Consider the following 18,434-nt stretch of genomic DNA (forward strand, 5'->3'; position numbering starts at 1 on the left):
TTTCTCTCCCAGACCATCTCAAGGACTGTGCAGACCCACCTACAGCCAGGTGTGGTTTCCAACCCATATACACACTGCAAGTGCCAAGGATTTAGACAGACTCTCCCCCGCTGCCTTCTTACATTTGTCAAGCATGTTACAGAAACACGGCTTTCCATAATCACTGATTAAACCGCTTTTCTTGTACTTCACTAACCTCTGGATCAGGCTCAGACCCAGTAAATCTGTTTAGGAGATCCGCTCCACACCCCCACTTTCACCTCTCGATGACTGTGTGCCGTCTTTTCACAAAACTGCATAAAGGTGAAGTTTTTTTTCCTCTCCTTCTGCTTCTTCCCAGCCCCCTTGAACCATAATCAAGACCTAGGCAAGGTGCCCCATCCTAACTTTAAATTTTGCTGCAAACCTAAGGGACCAATGTGACCCACTCCTTTACCTCCCGCCCTCCTGTGGCACCACCACAGCGCTCCTTTGCAGCACTGGAAGAGACAGACAGCAAGAAGGCATTGTCTAAAACCAGAATTTAATGTGGCATTTTCATGATTGTGGTCAACGACTGAATTCTTTTGCAGACAGGAACAGGTTTGACGTTAATGACACCATCATTCACATGAGCGTTGCATTGCACAGTAAAGAAAAGTTTACACTTGACCCCATACAAACAAAGCAGCAGAGGAAAAACCAGTTACGGTCCAGTCCCACTTCGTGAATAGTTGATCTGAAAATTCATCGTCATAATTAATACTCATTGATGAAAAAATGTGACTGGTTCAAATTCCGTGTGTGGCACAGTCCAAACTCTGGCCTCTCTTACACCCTCCGGGAACCACTGGAGAGTTTCAAGCTGCCGAGTTCCTCACATGACACACAAAACACCGAGGCTGACAAAGGCGGGGCGGGGGGTGTCAGAGCAATTGGGGGAATGTAAGGATGAGGATCGCTTTGTTTCACTTCTACTTCGTTTCCACAGGGGTAAAAAAAAAACAAAACAAAACAAAAAACATACAAACTGATAATGAAGCTAAAGTGACCTGCAGAGACAGCGGACACCAGCAGGAACAGCGGCACGACGGGGTACAGAAATGCCAACCAGCCCCACGCGTAGCAGTGGCGGGGTCAGTTGTGTCGTGTCGCCTCTTTTGTGTTAATCGGGGTATAAAAGAAAGCCAGAGAAAGTGCTGTACTTATTGTTGTTGCCTCCGTGCGCTTTGCCTCCGTCCAGCTTGACATACACCTCATCGCCGGAGTCCAGGTGCAGCACCACGCTGTTGCTGGCGTAGTCGTAGTTCTGGTCCGCGTCCTGGGCGATGGCACTGGCCCGCACCTGCCAACACAGCCCCGGGGCACATCAGCCCCACCGAGCCCCCCTTCCTCAGCCCTTCTATCAGCCCCCCGAGCCACTCTTCAGTTCCCTCCATCAGCCCCCTGAGCCCCCCTTCCTCAGCCCCTCCATCAGCCCCCCCGATCCCCCCTTCCCCGGCCCTTCCATCAGCCCCCCGAGCCTCTCTTCAGTCCCCTCCATCAGCCCCCTGAGCCCCCCTTCCTCAGCCCCTCCATCAGCCCCCCCGATCCCCCCTTCCTCAGCCCCTCCATCAGCCCCCCGAGCCCCTCTTCCCCAGCCCCTCCACTACCGCCGCGCCCCTCCTCCCGCCCCCTTCCTCTCTTCTTCCCCCCATCCCGGCAGGAAAGTTTGCAAGCCGGGAGTTTGGAGTTAGTCGCGGTTCTAAAGCTGCTCCCCGCGGCGCACCCCCAGCCCCGACGGCGGGAGGACACTCCGGCTGCTGCTTTCCCCGGGAACGGCGGCGGCCGGTGCCCGCGGGCGGCGACGGGGCCGGGGGCTGGGAACCCGGGGCTGGGAGGACGAGCGGGGGGGAGCGGCGGGGACCCACCTGCCCGTTCTTGCAGAGGTCAGCCCACATGCTGGTGCCGTCGCCGCCGCGCATGAGGATGTGGTAGGTGAAGAAGTAGATGCCGCGCACCTGGCAGGTGAACTTGCCGCTGGCCGGGTCGTAGTGGTTGCCCAGGTTGGTCACCACGTCGTCGAACTTGAGGACCTCGTAGCCTTCGTGGGGGCTCTTCAGCCCCACGTAGAAGGCGATGCGCGGCCCGCTGAAGGCGGCGCTCAGCCCGCCCGCCGCCTCGCCGCCCGCCACCGCCCCGCCGCCGCTCCCGCCGCCGCCCGCGCCCGCCAGCGCCAGCCCGGGCAGCCCCGGCTTCCCCGCGTCGCCCCGCTCCCCCGGCGGGCCCCGCGGCCCCGGCGGCCCCGGCTCCCCGGGGGGTCCGCGGGGGCCCGGCTTGCCCGGCCGGCCAGGCTCCCCCTTAGGTCCCTGGACGAAAGGCGGCGGGGGGTTGGCGCCCAGGTCCTGCAGGGCCTCCACGGCGGCGGTGCTGCCGGGGCCGGGCGGCCGCCCGCCGCTGTACGGGTCGCAGATCATGCGGCAGGTGCCCATCATCTCGTAGTGGGCGCCGCTCTCGGCGGGCGCCTGCAGCAGCAGCAGGGGCACGGCGACGAGGAGGGCGACGGCCATGGCCAGGGCGAGCCCGGCGGCGGCCAGCAGCCGCCTCCTCCGCTGCCAGAGCCGGGCGGCGACGGCGAGCAGGTCCTCCTTGCCGTGCGAGGCAATGGTGGCGCGGGGGGCCGGCCGCTCCCTGCGGGGGACGGCAAGAAAAGGCGGTGAGCCCCCCGCCGCCGGCGCCTCCCCGCCCGGCCCCCGCCTCAGCCCGCCCGCCGGCCGGCCGCTCGCCCCGCCATGCCGCCACCGAGAACAGCCGCCGCCGCCGCCCCGCTCCGCTCCGAGGGGACGCGGCGCCCCGTCCGCCCGCCGGGGCTGGGCCGGCGCGGGGGCGTCGCCGCGCCGAGCGGGCGCCCGGCTCTGCCCCTCGCTCCCGCGGCGGAGGGGGGGGAACGACAAGGGCTCGCCCGCCCCCGTCGCCGCCCCGACGTGGGGGGCGCGGAGCCGAGAGGGGCGGGCGTACCCACCGGCGGGGCGCGGGGGGGGCCGGGGCGGAGCCGCCCGAAGGGGGGGCTGTCGGGGCTCCGCCGCCGCTGCGGCCCGCGGGTGCGCCCGTCTGCCGCCACCGGCCCGCCCGCCGCGCGGAGCGCCGATGGCGGCGCGGCCCCCCGGGCGGGGCGGGCGGAGGGGAGGGGAGAGGCGGCGGGGCGTCCCGCACACCTCCGGGCTCTCCGGCCCCCCGGTGGCTGGCACTCGTAGGGGGGCGACACCCCACAGGCACCGGCGGAGTCCCTGCGGGTACCACCCAAACTGCGCCCCACCGAAACCGGGACGGTCGGGGACGCATCACATTGCCCGGTTCACCTGCCGCCCGAAACTGCTTCCTCCCTCCGTCCCTCCATCCCTCCCTCTCACTGCCCCTCCATCCCTCCCTCTCACCGTCCCTCCATCCCTCCCTCTCACCATCCCTCCATCTCTCCACCCGTCCATCCCTCCCTGCCCGCGGCGGGGCGGTCCCGCCGGGACGAGCTCCCTGCCGCCGCAGAGCCGCACCGCTTTCTGCCGGAGGGGGTCGGGGAAAGCCCCGCACAGGCAGCAGGTTGCCCCGGCGTGTTCCCCGTGGCTTCTTCAGCCTCCCCCGGTCCAGCCCAGCCGGTCCGAAGACGAGCGGGACAACGTCGCGGGTGGATCTTGCTCCGCGACACATCCAAGTGTGTCGAAAGTTGATTACACCCGTCCCGGTTTCCCGGGAGGCAGGCGAGGCTTGCCAGGTGGAAGGGGAGCCCTGGGGAGAAATACCTTTTGCAGAGTTTAGGTTGGGTTACGGCACAGCTTTTTGTAGGTTTCCCTGCGTATTGACGGGTCCAAATCACGCGGGTTTTCCCCCAACTGAGAAATCATGATTGATTGCCTTTGATTTCCTGAGTAAGCGGTGGTAGTACGGCGGGAGCTCCCGCATCGTTAACTGCCTACGGGGATCTCCCCTCTGGAGAGTAAGTTGTGATCTTACCCACGCATTTCACAGCGGTGGATTAAGCACGCGTACTGGGGAAAAAAAAAAAAAAAAAAAAAAAAAAAAAAAGAAAAAAAAAAGAAAAAAGAAAAAAAAAAAGAATAGTACTGTGATATTTCCTAAGGGCAACATTTCGGGGTCCCCCCTCTTCCTTGGTGCATAAGAAGGGTGAATTTCCAGCGGGTTCACCAGAGTTGAAGGCAGTTCAGAAGACAAAAAAGTTTTTTCTTAACACAGGCAAAGCCGCAGGTCGAGGGAAGAGAGCCGCTCAGCCTGATCCAACGCTTGTTGAAGCTGATGGCCTGGAGGCATCGTATGCAAATGGTGACATACAGGCTTCTTCCAAGCACTGCAGAAATGCCCCAAAAGGACTTGGAACGCTTTTGTCAGGTTTCCTTGAAAGGTGAGAAGGGAACATCAAGGCTTTCCATCTGGAACGCCCGCACTTCAGGACCAGCTCTCATCTCAGTTACATCCCAGTGTGCGTCCAGCATTTTTCTTCCCGGAGTTATTCGGGCTTTGCTCTGCTGGTGCTGAGGTCAGGATTCATCCCTGCCCCTCCAAGTCTCTCTGGTTTTGGTTTGGGTTTTTTTTTTAACATCTGTGTATTTGAATCTGGAAGGGAAATTACTCATGTAAATTAAAACTTTTCCCTGAGAACTCTGTGGATAGATGTATTAGAGTAGCCATGTCTATTACTTAGCACAATGCAGCTAAATGTTTTAAGAGATGAGATAGTGACAAAGACGTCTTTTTCCTCTCCTCTGAATCACAGTGTTGTTACAAGCCCCCACAGTTGTCTAAAGCCTTGTAAAACGATTTCTAATAGTCGTTTCTGTTACAGCCCTAGTTTGATTTTCCATATATTAACTGTGCTAAATACAAATAAATTCACAAATAAATTACACTGCCGATTATCCCAACTTAACTTTCTGTTAATTTCCCTTTCGTTCTGGCATTTGTAACCAGCTCGGCTTTCCCCGTGTATGCGAATCCTTCCCATTCCCCCAGAGCTCTGCAAACCCCCCCAAAGTGGCTTTTTAATCTCCTGTTTTCCAAAGGCAGCAGCCACACTGTAGCTTTTCTAACCCTTTTCTGAATAATTAAGTTCTTGTATCATTTGGGCTCTGTTGCAACTTCCCTATTTGCATTAACTCAGTTTTATAATGAGGTGACTGGTGCTGGGAACTGTATTCCAAATGGAGGCTCACCAGGCCCTTCCGCAAAGTCAGAACAATTTTCTGTGACAGGGTCTGGATCAACAAGGACAGACAAAGAAGAAGAAACGTATTCTAACTTTCAGCAGGACAAAATTGTCACAGTTCTTAATGACAGCTGAGTGCTTGAACAAGCAGGCAGAGAGGATTACAGAGATAACAGATAACAGCAGTTAGGTTAGGAGTCAAATTCTAGCGATTTTGTTTGGGAATAATTTAATTACTCCTCTGTGGTGCAGTGAGATGGACAGATCACCTAGTTAATCCCTCCGTCAGATTGATTTAAGGTAACCACAGTGCAACTTTAGTGCGTAACTCCAGCAGGATCTACGTTCCTGGAGACCTGGAGTTACTGATGTAACACATCTTGTGCCCCAAGAAGTAGCACCGTGATCAGTGAGGCAGCTAGCACCACCCACTGATCCTACGCTAGTAAGTTTTTAGGAGCACAGTCTCAAAAAGGTACGTGGCAACACTCAGCTTACAATTTTGATACAGGCTGCTATGACCCTGTTAGGTGCCTGCTTTCTGTATGCAATGGGATACACCACAGCAGTACGAGGAGCAGGAAATTACCAAATCTGCTAACGAGGCAGTGTCTGAAGTACTGCCTGCCCTGCAAGGAGGTACCTTTCTTCATTTGAGGTGACAAGTACTAAAGCTGCTCTCTAGAGTCAGGCACTTCACATCTTCCAAAAAGTGAGTCAGACTGCTGCTCCGTTGCAGGGTAGTCAGGGCTGGCAAGACTCAAGCGGCTCTGGGCATGCCCAGAGAAAGAGATAAAGGCACCTACAGAGCATATCTGGTGAAACACAGAGTGTCTGGACCTTGGCATCAGATGATGGATGAGTAGGAGCTTTGGTGATTGCTGTTGTTGGTCAAAGCAACAGTTAAGCACCTAAAAGCTTGCAAGGATCTAACTTGAAACTCTATTTTCAGATGTGGTGTAAGGACTCAGGAACCTGACCGCTCAGGGAAACGTTTGACAGGTCAGGCACAATTCCCAAATTCAGAGAGTCAAGAACTCAGACACTTCACATTGAAGCTCCAAAATTCCAATGGCACATGAATTTTCATCAGTTACCTGCTCCTTAATTTCTATTTCAAGGCACAATCACCCATCTTAGGTTGCTAGTAACTCTCAAAAGACATTTCTGCTCCATCAGATCCATCAGATCCAACTCCCACACTCATTTCCAGAGTGCCTGCTAGATTGGGCCTCTCATTACTTGCATGCACTTGCCAATACATAGAAGGTAGTGGTGAGGACACCAACCTGGGATGTTGGAAATTCATTCCAGCCTTTCATCATTTACCAGATTTGGAGAAGCTTTTTAAAACTATCTCTCCAGTCTTCCAGGAGAATAGTCCCAGCCTTCCAGCTGCAGGGTATTGTGAGCTGGATCTTTTTCATCTTGTTCTCTAGGATTTATTCTGCTATAAAAATAGTGAAATATTCACAGGGGCAGAGGAAGGAAGCATAATACCACGGGCTGGTTAGGGCTACCTCCTGAGAGACGCAAAGAAAGCAAGCTGATGACTGAAGGATCTCAGGGCTGAGCTTTCAATCCATGCCTACCCCCAAGGCTGAGCCACCTTATGCAGTATGATCAGTCTGTCTGTCCAGGAGGCAAACACAGGACACTCCTCCAGGCTGCAGCCGGCCATCTTTATTTCACAGGGAGGTTGTCAGCGGAGTGACAAGGAGGAGATCTGGGTTCAGCTCGATTTGCTGCCTGAGATATCCCAACCTGTGTTCCCTGGGAAGCTGCCACAATCTTCCAGGGTGCAAGCTACCCAGGGGTGATGGGGAGAGCAGGGAGGAGAACACCGCATGCTCTTATGTTGAATTTGTTCCTCTTTGCATAAGAAGAATTAAAGAATCATTGAGCTAGAAGGAGAGAAAGACCAAAGGTGAGTCTAATTTTTAGTTTAGTGGTGAGGCCACCTACCTGATCCGGACTTTCAGTCTTCCTCCAAGAGCTGTTTGTGAATTCCAGCCAGGAAGGTGAGGTACAAATGCAATGTGAAAGAGAGTGGGTGGCTCTGGTATGCACACCTCCCCTTCCTGAAGGACCATCCCAACTACTGAGCTAAAGACTCTTCTGCATCGTCTCGCTTTTCTTCTCTCAGAAGGTTTGCTTTTTTTTTCCCCTCTTTTCAACTACACAGCCTCAGCACAAACTTAGCTCATGAACTGAAGCATGTAGTTTTCTCCACAGCCAGCAAGACCTGTACCATTCCCTGACCAAATCCATAACCTTGGCAGGACCCAGCAGGACTCAAACCCATCCAGGTGGTGGGGGTTCTGGGCACACGCACAAGTTGGCTGTTGTAGGTAGGTAGGTACCTCCTCAGGATTGGACAGGAGCTGAGAGAACCTTTTTATTTCAGTGCTGGATTAGGTGCTTAAATTCTGCTTTAATCCCTTCTTTCAGTTCCTTTTTGGATTTGGCCCTTCACTTGAAAATGTAAGAAGAGCTGTATCAGCTCAGGCCTCTTACTTAGCAAAAATGTCAAGATCAAAGTAAGCCTACGGTGATACTTCCCTGGTATTTTCTTTCAACCTCCAGCAATCCATGGCTTAAGGACTTCCTGAGCCATAGTAAAATACTTTTAAGAAGCTGAAATCAAGATTACTGTGAGTAAAGACACAGACCTTGAGTCAGTACCCTCACCCATCCCAGTGAGTAGCTTTGTTTTGCTATCTTGTATCATGACTTATGGAATTTAGGGGTAACATGTCCTCTGATCCTCTGAAGTGCTTCATTCATTGCCTTTCTCACATCACAAGGCTCACAGATATTTCTCACTGCCAGAATTAACTATCTAGACCCCCATGTATTCAACAGCTAGTAAAACATTATATATATAGTCCTCACGCTAAAAAGTTCACATTTCTGGCTGAAAGCAAATTTGAATATGTTAATGTTCAGAATGCGTATAATATTATTTCCATTCACAAAAAAGTAAAAGACAATGAATGATACTGATTATTTTTGTTTAATGGAGGGGATAGTTTAGAAATGGTTAGGCTTATTGCATTAACTGCCATCATTCCCCACAAACACGGTGCACTTTTTGACCTAAGCTGGGATTTCCAGCAGTACCTGTCTTAACAGCACACTGCTGAATTTACTTCAGTTTGGTGGACTCAGTGGGTGCATGGGGTCCTGCACAGCAGAAGGAGCCTTTTATTACATAGAACAAGGACAAGAGCTGGCTCTTGTTTTACTGCCTGCAAGGCAGGGTTGCAATAGCCCATGGAAGCTTGTGCTGCTCTAGCAATACATAAAATTCATTCCATATAGCCAGAACCAGGCCCCCTGTACTGACACAGTATCTATTACAGATCCTGCACAAGGAGAAGTTTCTGTACAATCCAAACACACATCGCAGTTGGATCGGCTGTATTGTATGTGAACTGCTGCTATTTGCACTTTACCATATCCACTTGCTGTACATGGAAGACAAAATCTGCTGGCTCCCTCTTTGCAAGGGGGTGTTTGGGCAAATACATTTAGCTGTTTACGAGGGAGCGGTTCACAAACCCCCAGATCTGTTGGAGAAATACCAAAAGGCGTGGAGAGAATTAGTGAAAGCCAAATGCCTTCACAGCCCCAAAACAGGTGCTGTTCACCAAACTCAGGAGAACTCAACCTATATTTTCTGGAAATAATCAATCAGAGCAACTGAATCTTGCTTCCCACTTTTGACCCACTGGAACTCTTGCCCTTGCCTTCTCTCAATGCAGGGTCACACCCTGAAGTTAATTCACCACAGCTTAGATAAATTCTGTGGGAACAGAGAAAACTCAGACAACGACTGAAGCCTGGTCCAAACATACGTGGCTGCTCAGGCCCCTGGAAACTGTTAGGAACTGTGTGGGAGCAGCAGCTGATACCTGGCCCTGGCAACAGGGTGATGGAGGAAATGTTACAGGAGCTCCAGGCTGTTTGGGAGCTCACCGTTCCCAGAGCAGGTCTTCAGCTGGAGCTACAGTAGGTTTAGAGAGAAACAAAACTGTCCTTCACAAAAGGCAGGATCTGAGCAACGTCACCTATCAAACTACCAGGTTTGAATGACATCTTGCTTAAAAACTGTAAATTAAAATGAAGCAAGAGGCCAAGTTTGCTTGCCCTTAACCAGCTGAAGGCTGAAATTTGGGTCACAGCAAGAGCAAATTCAACTCCTTTCCTATTTCTCTGCTTCTCAGTATGTGTTTACAATCTGCTTGAGGAGAAACAGGTTGGTCCTAGATTTGTCTTGTTCAATTTGTCTCCTTAGATAACTAATGCTTTTCCAGTGTGACTGCTGGAATAACTCTGCAGTATCTGTACAACCAAGCATCTGCTTTTCTAATTGAGCTAGGGCCTTCCACACAAAACCCAAATAATTAAATAATAATTACGCATTTTTATGGCAAACATAACAGTAACCCAAATTTGGAGGTCTAGTGGAAGCAAGAGATCCTCCCCTTGCCTTCTGAAGGCATGTGTGTGCTTGGCCAAGCTGCTCAGAAACGTCTGTGTGCATAAAACCAAACCCTTGGCAGGCTCTCTGGCTGAAAGTCACCCATCTCCCTTCCGAACCCTCTGAAATGCCTGGCGGGACTCAACTCTCAAGCCTTCATGACTTCAGAAGAGGGAAGGGGGAGGCTGGAAGGTCAGAGCATTAAAATCCATCCATTTATTCAGATCCCTTGTCTTAATTTAGCAAAATTTTCACACCCAACCATGAGGCTGATTATTTCTATTCTGTGAAGGGAAAAATTGCTGCAGGGAATTGATGTGCATGGACAGCTGGTTTCACCAGGATGAAAGACATACATTAAAAATGCTTTTGAAGTGCATTTGGGCTTTCCTCTGGGAGTTTAGTGAACCTGCAGTCAGGTACCAGAGAGAATTTGTCCCCTGAAGGCAAAGACAAGAATAAAATTAGTAAGAAATAATAGCCAAACCCACAGGTGTGACAGATGGTGTCGAATGGACATCTGTTGGAATAACATTCAGTTACCATGATAAACTTTTACCCTACGTCCCCCAGAATTAGATGTGTTCCTCTCTTAATCATGTAGCATGAAGAGGAAGATGTAAGGAACAGAGACCAAAAGCTAAGGATGTCAGGAACTGGCTTTACTCCTCCATCGGGTGTAGGAAACGCGAGGAAAGCAGGGTGTAAAAGCCGGACGAAGGCATATGGGCAAGGTGGGGCAGATGGTCCGGCTCCATGAAGCTTTGCTGTGGTTTTCTGGTGCCCAGTAGAGAGGAGTCATTCCACTGAGCAGGGGTAGCTGTAAGGTTTGCGCAGAGACAAGTTGCTTTGTTATGTTCAGACAAACAACCCCAGATGAAGAGGTTTGACTGTCGTTTCTGGAGTAAGGGTGATTTGGGGTGTTGCTAGAGAGGAGACAGAGAGATGGAGACAAAGGTCAAGGAGAATCAGTCCCGGCGCAGTGGTATGGATCAGCCAGATGAGCTCCTATACCTCTGGGATACTCAGGGAATTAATAACCAGACTAACTGTGACAATTGTTTTTGAAAAAGCCTGGCTAAGCTGAGAGAAAGTGTAACTGTGACAGAAAAACACAGATTTCTGTAAAAATGAAGCTTTAAATAAGCACCAAGCCAAAGTAGGCGAGATGGCTTTGTGAGATTAAAAATAAAGTTTGATTAAAACATGGTGAAATTGTCCCAAAATATGTAACCATCTATGTTGACTCTTCAGTATAAACCCAAATTAAAAGCATGACAATGGGCTTTATTTAGAAACATCCTGACCTTTGTCGTATGATTCTTGTCCTGCCTTCTCATTACTTGTCATTCTCAGTCATTGTATCTTGCTTAAATGAAAAGTGTAAGCTCTCCAGGGCATAGCACTGCATCTCTTTTTTTTTCATCCACTCTGTACAACAATGCATGCATCAGGAAGACTATTATGACTGCTAAATAAAACACAAATAAAACATTTAATCTCCAACTTTGCAACTTTGCTGAATTTTTTCACAAGAAAAAAAAAGCCTCTAGTACGTGCATTAGTAAGAAGTTATTTGCTCATGTAAGTAATAGTTAGGCTAAATAATAATCACAGAAAACAACGCTCTCCTTGGTAATGATGTTTATTAAATCTCAGAATGGTTCCTCAGGGAGAGCTGTGGAAGCCCGTTGCTTGGGATTTTGAAGCGAGGTTGGGCGAAGCTGGAGACTGCACTGCAGGGCTCGGTGTCCCGCTGGCAGGAAAACGAATGAGAAGCCCTACCAATCTTCTCTATTTTGTTCATCTATGATCCTTATAAGAGAGATTGATGCTGACAGCATCCAGGTGGTGCGTCCGTGACTCAGCTGTCACGTCACTGCTTACAGCTTAAAGCCAGTGAGTCAAGGAATGAAAAACAGGTGGAAGGAGGAGGAGAGCCCTCCCAAAGTGCTCACCTCCAGCCATCTCTCGCTAAGCAAGCAGGGCCAATTGCAGACCACAGGGACACAGAAGGAGGACAGGCAATGACAGAAGGAACGGCTGGTCACCTTCCTCCAAGGACAGCAGGGTTGCAAGCCATTCTCCATGTCTTACGTGGTGTGGAAGAAAAGCCCGATGTGAGTTAATGGACTTTTGCGAGCCAAAAGTGTCCTCCCTATGTGGTAGGTCTGAGGCCCACTGACTCTTGTAACTATGCTCCGTACCCAAAGCTGTAACTGAAGTAAATATTAAATCCATCCAGTTTAGTTCATGCTAGACACAAAAGGTAACATCATAGATGTCTGGCCGCATATTCTCATCAACACAAAGTTTACTATTATGTATCTGATTTCAAGTGACACCCTAAATCCTGTTCTGAGAATGAGTCCTCAGTGTGCTAGGGACTGTGACAACAGACATTATTTCTCTGAAAACCAGGAAGTCCTAGAAGACAGAAACAAGACTCATTGGAGGCAGACTCCTAAGTTCAGGTGGCTTCTGAGACACTGCTGTGTGTCTGGGAAGGTTCACAAAAGAAACCTGCCACACCTGAGACCTAAACCTGAATCTACTTTTTTTTCCACCACTGCCTTAATCGCAAGTCCAGCCTCTTGTAATTCACGTTAGCAGAGGGTCAATGGCATCTCTAGAAAGTGGGTACTCCACTGCTGTCTCTGCCTTTGGGCATGATCAATGTCTAACACATGGAAACCTCTCTAGGGATGGAAACTTCATAACCTCCCCAATAAACCTGTTGCAATGCTTCATAATCTCTATCATTCACAAAAACATTTTCCAGCATAATTTTTCTGCTGGAGTTTAAGCCTCTGACTTTTTGTCTTATCCATCATGGACAGAGAGAGCAGATGATTCCCTCCTTTTCGGTGGTAGCCTTTCACACACTTGACAACTGCTACCTTGCTTCCCTGGTCAGCCTGTACTTCAGAAGCTCAGTCCATTCCACCTTTCTTAATCGCTGTTTTTTATTAGAGTTCTGGTCATTCCCAGTGCTCCCCCCTGGACTTTCTCCAACGGTCCACATGTTTTTAATGTGGAGTGCTCAAGACTGGGCACAGGAGTCTTTGGCCAAACCTTTCTACTTATCTCTTTCATAACAGCATATCACTGTTGACTTGCATGCAGCTTGTGATCCCTGTCACCCACAAATCCTTCTCAAAGATCAGTCTGCACCCTGTACATCCCTGAATGCTTCACCCCCTAGTTGTCCCTGCGGAATGACATTCTGGTCTTCTTCCCATGCAATCTTTGATTTGCTACTATTGTTTAGACTTCGCAGCCTCTCCTCCAGCCTGCCAGCTGTCACCACCTGCTTGTAAACTTACTAAGTGTTCCCTATCCCATCATCAGTATCTTTACTAGTGGTATAAATATTACCAGATCCCTAGAGAGTCCCCTTCCCTTTTGGCAATGACCAGCTGGTACCTTCTCTGTTCAGCTCGGTTTTGTAGCCATCCTACGATGTTTTGGATGTTCCTGCAATGTTAGGAACAATCTTCCCTAGTTCCCTTACAAGAATATCATGTGTAAGAGTGTTAAAAGCTTTTTAAAATTTGAGATATACAGTACCTACTGCTTTGCTACACATACAAAGAAGAAAATTATATTGGTGTGACACAACCAATTTTTGCCAAAAAGAAAAGTGTGCTGACTCTCATTTGTCACTTTATTATATGAGCATTGCATGTTTTGGTAGCTGCCAGGAAGCTTGCCATGCATTGGCACCCTCTTGTGCAAAGTGCTATGCAAACTCAGAACCAAAAGGTGGATCCTGTACCAAGAAATTCACAATCTAATTAATCTTAATTTTTTCCCCAAAAGAAAATGCCAGCTCAGACTTCACATTGAAACATCTAGGAAAAGGAGAATATTCATTCTGCAAACCTGTTTTATCACAAAATGAGATGACCACTTCTTTCCGAGGAGTTCAAAACAAGTAGTTATTACTGGCATCATCAGGAGCCATATCTAAGTCTTGATTTTAACTGCATTAAGCCTTGCCTAAGGCTAAAAGACATCATCTGTCTGCATCCTCCTCAGTATCTGCTCACTCACTGTCTGCTCCACCTAGGATGCAAGTCAGGCAGTTCTTTGGTTTTCAAACCTGACTGATTCCAGTATAAGTGACACATCTTATGGTGACACAACTGCTGCAGGGTCTGCAGGAATTGTCTGAAAGCCAAGAGCTCTGTCCAAAGGAAGGAAAAATGGCAAGGATATAGTGATGTGACATGAATGAGTAAAAGGCATCAACTCCAAGACTACAAGGCACAGTAACTGAGAAAGAAGCATTTTGTACTGCTCCTGCTGTGCAAAGTAAACCAGTTTTTAAAAGTGCTACATCATGGCACTGGTTGCGGTGAGCAACGAAACTTGATCTTATTTTATGCAGTTTTGATCTTCACAGGCACAAGGAAGACCGTTATCAAGCTGAAGTATTCCAGACAGATAGTCTCTGACTGTATGTTTGCAGAGCACCTGTGACAGCAAAACGTGGGCTTTGCTGTTGCTTCTGGAACCAAAGAGTTAATAACAACTAATGTTGTTTATACGTGCAAAGCATTTTGAATTAATTACTGTTTTGTGCTCTATTTAAGTGCACTTTTAATTACTTTTGATTAGGATAAAGAGGATCATTTTCTTTTCCAATTTTCAGGATATTCAGAACATCTGGAAACTAAAGCAATCCTTTGCATGCTGGGTTATTAGTGTAAACTTCAACATTTCCACAGAAAATGTGCCATGAGTGGGAAATGGCTGAGGCATCCAGCATGATGTGGATGGCCTGGGACCTTGATGCCACAGAAATGGCTGGACATGCAAACCTTTTCCTACAGTAGACAGACACGATCTGTTGCTCGACCACGCACATTTGCCCAGCTTCTAGGTGTTTAGAGACCAGACAGTCCAAATTGGAAACACTTATTTTACCCATCCACCTTGCCTTCTCCCATGCAGAATCTTTCTGAGATGAAGTGCTCATGAGCCTGCTGTCAGCCCTGGCTGGTACCAGCAGGGAATGGGGTCTGTCGTGGCTTGGCATAGCAGGTGCTGATGCAATGCATCTCACTCTCCATCTGCCTCACAGATCTATTAAATCATGCCTTTAAAGGCTGACATTCAGGGTCCTCTGCTCGTTTTGGTGAGGACTTTGCTGAGGTGGATCCTAGCCTGTCTGAAGATAGAGCTCGCTGCTTTAGCAGCTGGCAAATCCCAGCTGCAGAGAAGAGAGAGACGTCGTCAGCCCAGAAACTGGCCAGTGTGGTGGCCCCAGAGTGCTTTGTTCAACTTTGCTGTCACATCCACAGCTCTAAAACATCTCCCCTAGCCAGACCTTCGTGGCACATGAAGCACACACTTCCATAAATAACATTAAAACAATTTTACTTCTCCATGGGACAAACGAGAAGAGAAGAAGGGAAGAGAAGAGAAGAGAAGAGAAGAGAAGAGAAGAGAAGAGAAGAGAAGAGAAGAGAAGAGAAGAGAAGAGAAGAGAAGAGAAGAGAAGAGAAGAGAAGAGAAGAGAAGAGAAGAGAAGAGAAGAGAAGAGAAGAGAAGAGAAGAGAAGAGAAGAGAAGAGAAGAGAAGAGAAGAGAAGAGCCAATGCAATGAGTCCAGCATCTTCGTCATGGGATCACAGCAAGTGTATCATCATTTATCGTGGAAGGACCGCGCTACAGCCAGGGTTGAAGCCCAGGCAGGCTGGTTTTGCAGCTGAATGAGGCCCTGAGGTTCCGTGCAGGACCTACCACCACCACACTGCTCCAGCGGATCCATGCTGATGGAATTGGGAAGCAGGCATGGGTGCCAGTGATTTACTGGCTGTGCAGGAGGCTGCTTGCTTTAATATATGGCACATATGGCATGAGAGTGTTAATGGAATTTATACTGTAAAAAAATTATCTCCGCACAAAGTATGGAGTTACTTGGGAGGATTTATGCAATAGACATAAAATCCAGTGGAAACAGTCTAACCTTTCTGAGGATTATTAAGTTTTCTCTTTATTTATGGAAATGTCTTAATTTATGCAAGGTGAACGCCAGAAAAATGCTATAGATTTAGTCAGAACCTAGCTCTTGCTATTCATAGACTTTCACAGCTGTATTCTGCTCTTGTTTACATCAGGAGTAAAATTATTTGAAGTCACTGGGCCAAATCCAAAATAATCTACATGACTCTGTTGAACGGGTGTCAGCAGTACGGTATCAGTTGACCCCAAAGTGGTACTAATAATGAGAAAAAAATGTGAAGAAAAAAATGCCAGTAACAGAGAACATTTAAAAAACTTGCTTTGTGTCCTACTTACCCTTGTTGTATAGGTTACATTAAATATACATCAAAGTAACACTCTTCCATCCTTGCCTGTGTGCAAGCTGTAAGGTGCAGGACTGACTGAGGACAATGGTGTTTCCCTGGGGCCCCTAGGACAGGATGGTGCTTACTCCCTGGTGGCGAGGAGGATCTTTAGCCAGGTTTCTAAAGAAAAGATGACACTTCAGCAGGCACACTGTCTCTCCATCAGTGCTTACCCCACACCCACAGTTTCAACCAAACTGTGACAATGTCCTTCCAAAAATTATGTTCCTACAAGTGTCATGAAAATCATAGAGGCATAAATCGGTGCTCTGGTGAGAAGAGACCTCCCCAAGGGTTACACCATCTCTGGCAGGACTGGCCAGCCAGCGAGGTCACTTTCAGCCAGCCAGCAGGAGTGTCACACACAGGGCAGCATTTGCAGTGCAGAGGGAGGAGGTGGATGGAGGGGGAAAAAATGCACAAATCCATTTGAAAACAGGCTTCTGTTCCTCATCAGTCAACACATTTTACTCGATGCACCTAAATCCTGCACAAATTTCATCCTGTCCTTTTCCACAGCTGTATCACTGAGGCATCTTTATTTCTTACAGACACTAGGAATGTAACCTTCAAATACACCCCTGAGGTCAGCTGGGATTATTAACTGGAGATGACAATAAATGAGCTCCATCAAACATTGCTCCAGTGGCTTCTGACACCATCACCCCACTTATCAGCTTCAATTTCTCCCCAAAGTCACCGCTGCGCAGCTGGCAGATGGGAACTGGGGCTGGCTCCCCAGCACCTCCGGCTTCCCAGCCCGCATCTCAAAACCAGGCAAAACAGCAGAGATGGAGTCTGGCATCTTGTAAGAGATACTTGTAAGTCAGCATCCCCAAAGCCCAGCATGTAGTGCAAATGCAGGAGGAAATCAAAGGACATTGGGCAGAGAGTCTCCGTCCTGGCCTTTGGAGACCTTGCCCCTGGAAATGAGTTTGAAGTGAAACAGTGTGTCTTTTCCTCTGATTTTTAAAAGCAAAGGATTTTTAAAACTCCCTGATGAGAAACTGTCCTCGCCCCATGCGGCAGGGGAGAGTCCAGGGTGGGAGCAGCCAGCACACCCCAATTCCCATTCCAGCTCTTCAGGCTTCGCCCCTCTCCTCACTGTGTCCAAATCCACTGAGGTGTGTCCCCTACACCAAAACTAACCCCCAACTCTCATTTAACACTTCCATGCCTCCGCTCCACACACCTCCCTGTGGCAGCATCCCAGCATGGTCCATCCCTCCTGCATCCACCCTAGCAACATGGAGAGCACCAGGAGACAGTTCCCAGGCTGTGCCCAGCATCCCAGCGGGATGGGCAGGGAGAGGGAAAGCCTGGTCTGTAAAGGTCTCTCCCATCACCCTCTGCAGAAGTGCACACAACGCACAGGGGCTGTGCTGGGCCGCTGCCAGAATCTCTCAGGAAAGAAGCTGCTTGGCCCCCCTGCCTCTGCTATGCACATGTGAACTGAGACTTTTCAGGCTTACCAGTTCACCCAGGCTGGGGTTTTAAATAGTGGTGACACAGCCTGGAGAGCATCTCTGCCATCAAACTTGGAGCTTCCACTCCAAAGCACGGAGTTACTTCCAGGCAAAACATCTGCAGCAATTTCTATAATATAGATAAATGACCCGCTTTTCTCTAAGTTTATTCTCAAGAATAACTGCATTCTATTCACTGAAAATTTGCATTGCTACATACAATCAAATATAATATGACCAAGTGTATGTACTAGCCACAAGCTGAAAAACTTCTGTGCAAAGAGCTGATGTTTGATAAAGTTATAATCAAATGAAAACCATAATCAGGAAAAATGTTCAGAAATCTTAACTGTAGACATCACAGTCTGTATTACTTACAACAGGGTAAGGACTAATTTCTGCATCATTCTGTATCACAGAGAAATCTGAAAATATTCATATTTCATTTATTCTTCACTGCGCCAAAACTCCCTTTCAAATCAAATCAATGTTAGCTGAAAGTAATGTTTTGCCACAAAAAAGAGATCTTCAGATTTGTTCTGCTTCCACCCTTTCCGTTATACTTTTCACAATTATTTTGAATGGTGCCATGCAAATCTTACCTTGTGCTACAAAACTGCTTCAGTATCTCCCATCTCACTGAACTCATCTGTTTTACCTTTGCTGTTATCTCACCAAACTGTGCAACAGGGTCATCTCTGCCTCTTCTATAACGCACATCAACCCAGAATAAATAGAGGGAAAATATTAGTATATGTGATTCTTTTAACTAGGATTTTACACATGCTCTTTAAATGGTATCTGACATGGCACATACATAGATCTGCCTTTGAAAGTGTCATTTAGGGGAGACGCCTGGAGGATTCCCATCCTCTGAGTTTGCCAACACCACCAATGTTTCACTACAAACACATCCAGTCAGATGGGTGTGCAGGACAGCTTTTACAAACTCCC

General features: G+C 48.8%; 1 protein-coding gene across 4 annotated transcripts; it reads right to left on the reverse strand.

Annotated features, from left to right (window-relative positions):
• Positions 1 to 1,144: 1,144 nt before the first annotated feature.
• On the reverse strand, positions 1,145 to 2,642 carry C1QL2 (complement C1q like 2). Of its 4 annotated transcripts, none has more exons than XM_086465651.1 (3): positions 2,200 to 2,528; positions 1,890 to 2,166; positions 1,145 to 1,324 (listed from the first exon to the last, which is right to left on the reverse strand). In XM_086465651.1, exons 1-3 carry the CDS (start codon positions 2,526 to 2,528, stop codon positions 1,145 to 1,147), a joined length of 786 nt encoding a protein of 261 aa, XP_086321777.1. The 4 variants fall into 4 exon arrangements, with proteins under 4 accessions (XP_086321777.1, XP_086321779.1, XP_086321778.1 ...); XM_086465653.1 differs by having other exon boundaries at positions 1,890 to 2,138; positions 2,196 to 2,528; XM_086465652.1 differs by having other exon boundaries at positions 1,890 to 2,138; positions 2,184 to 2,528.
• Positions 2,643 to 18,434: the final 15,792 nt, after the last annotated feature.

Source organism: Leptosomus discolor, chromosome 5 (genome assembly GCF_034619465.1).
Source record: "Leptosomus discolor isolate bLepDis1 chromosome 5, bLepDis1.hap2, whole genome shotgun sequence".
NCBI lineage: Eukaryota > Metazoa > Chordata > Aves > Leptosomiformes > Leptosomidae > Leptosomus > Leptosomus discolor.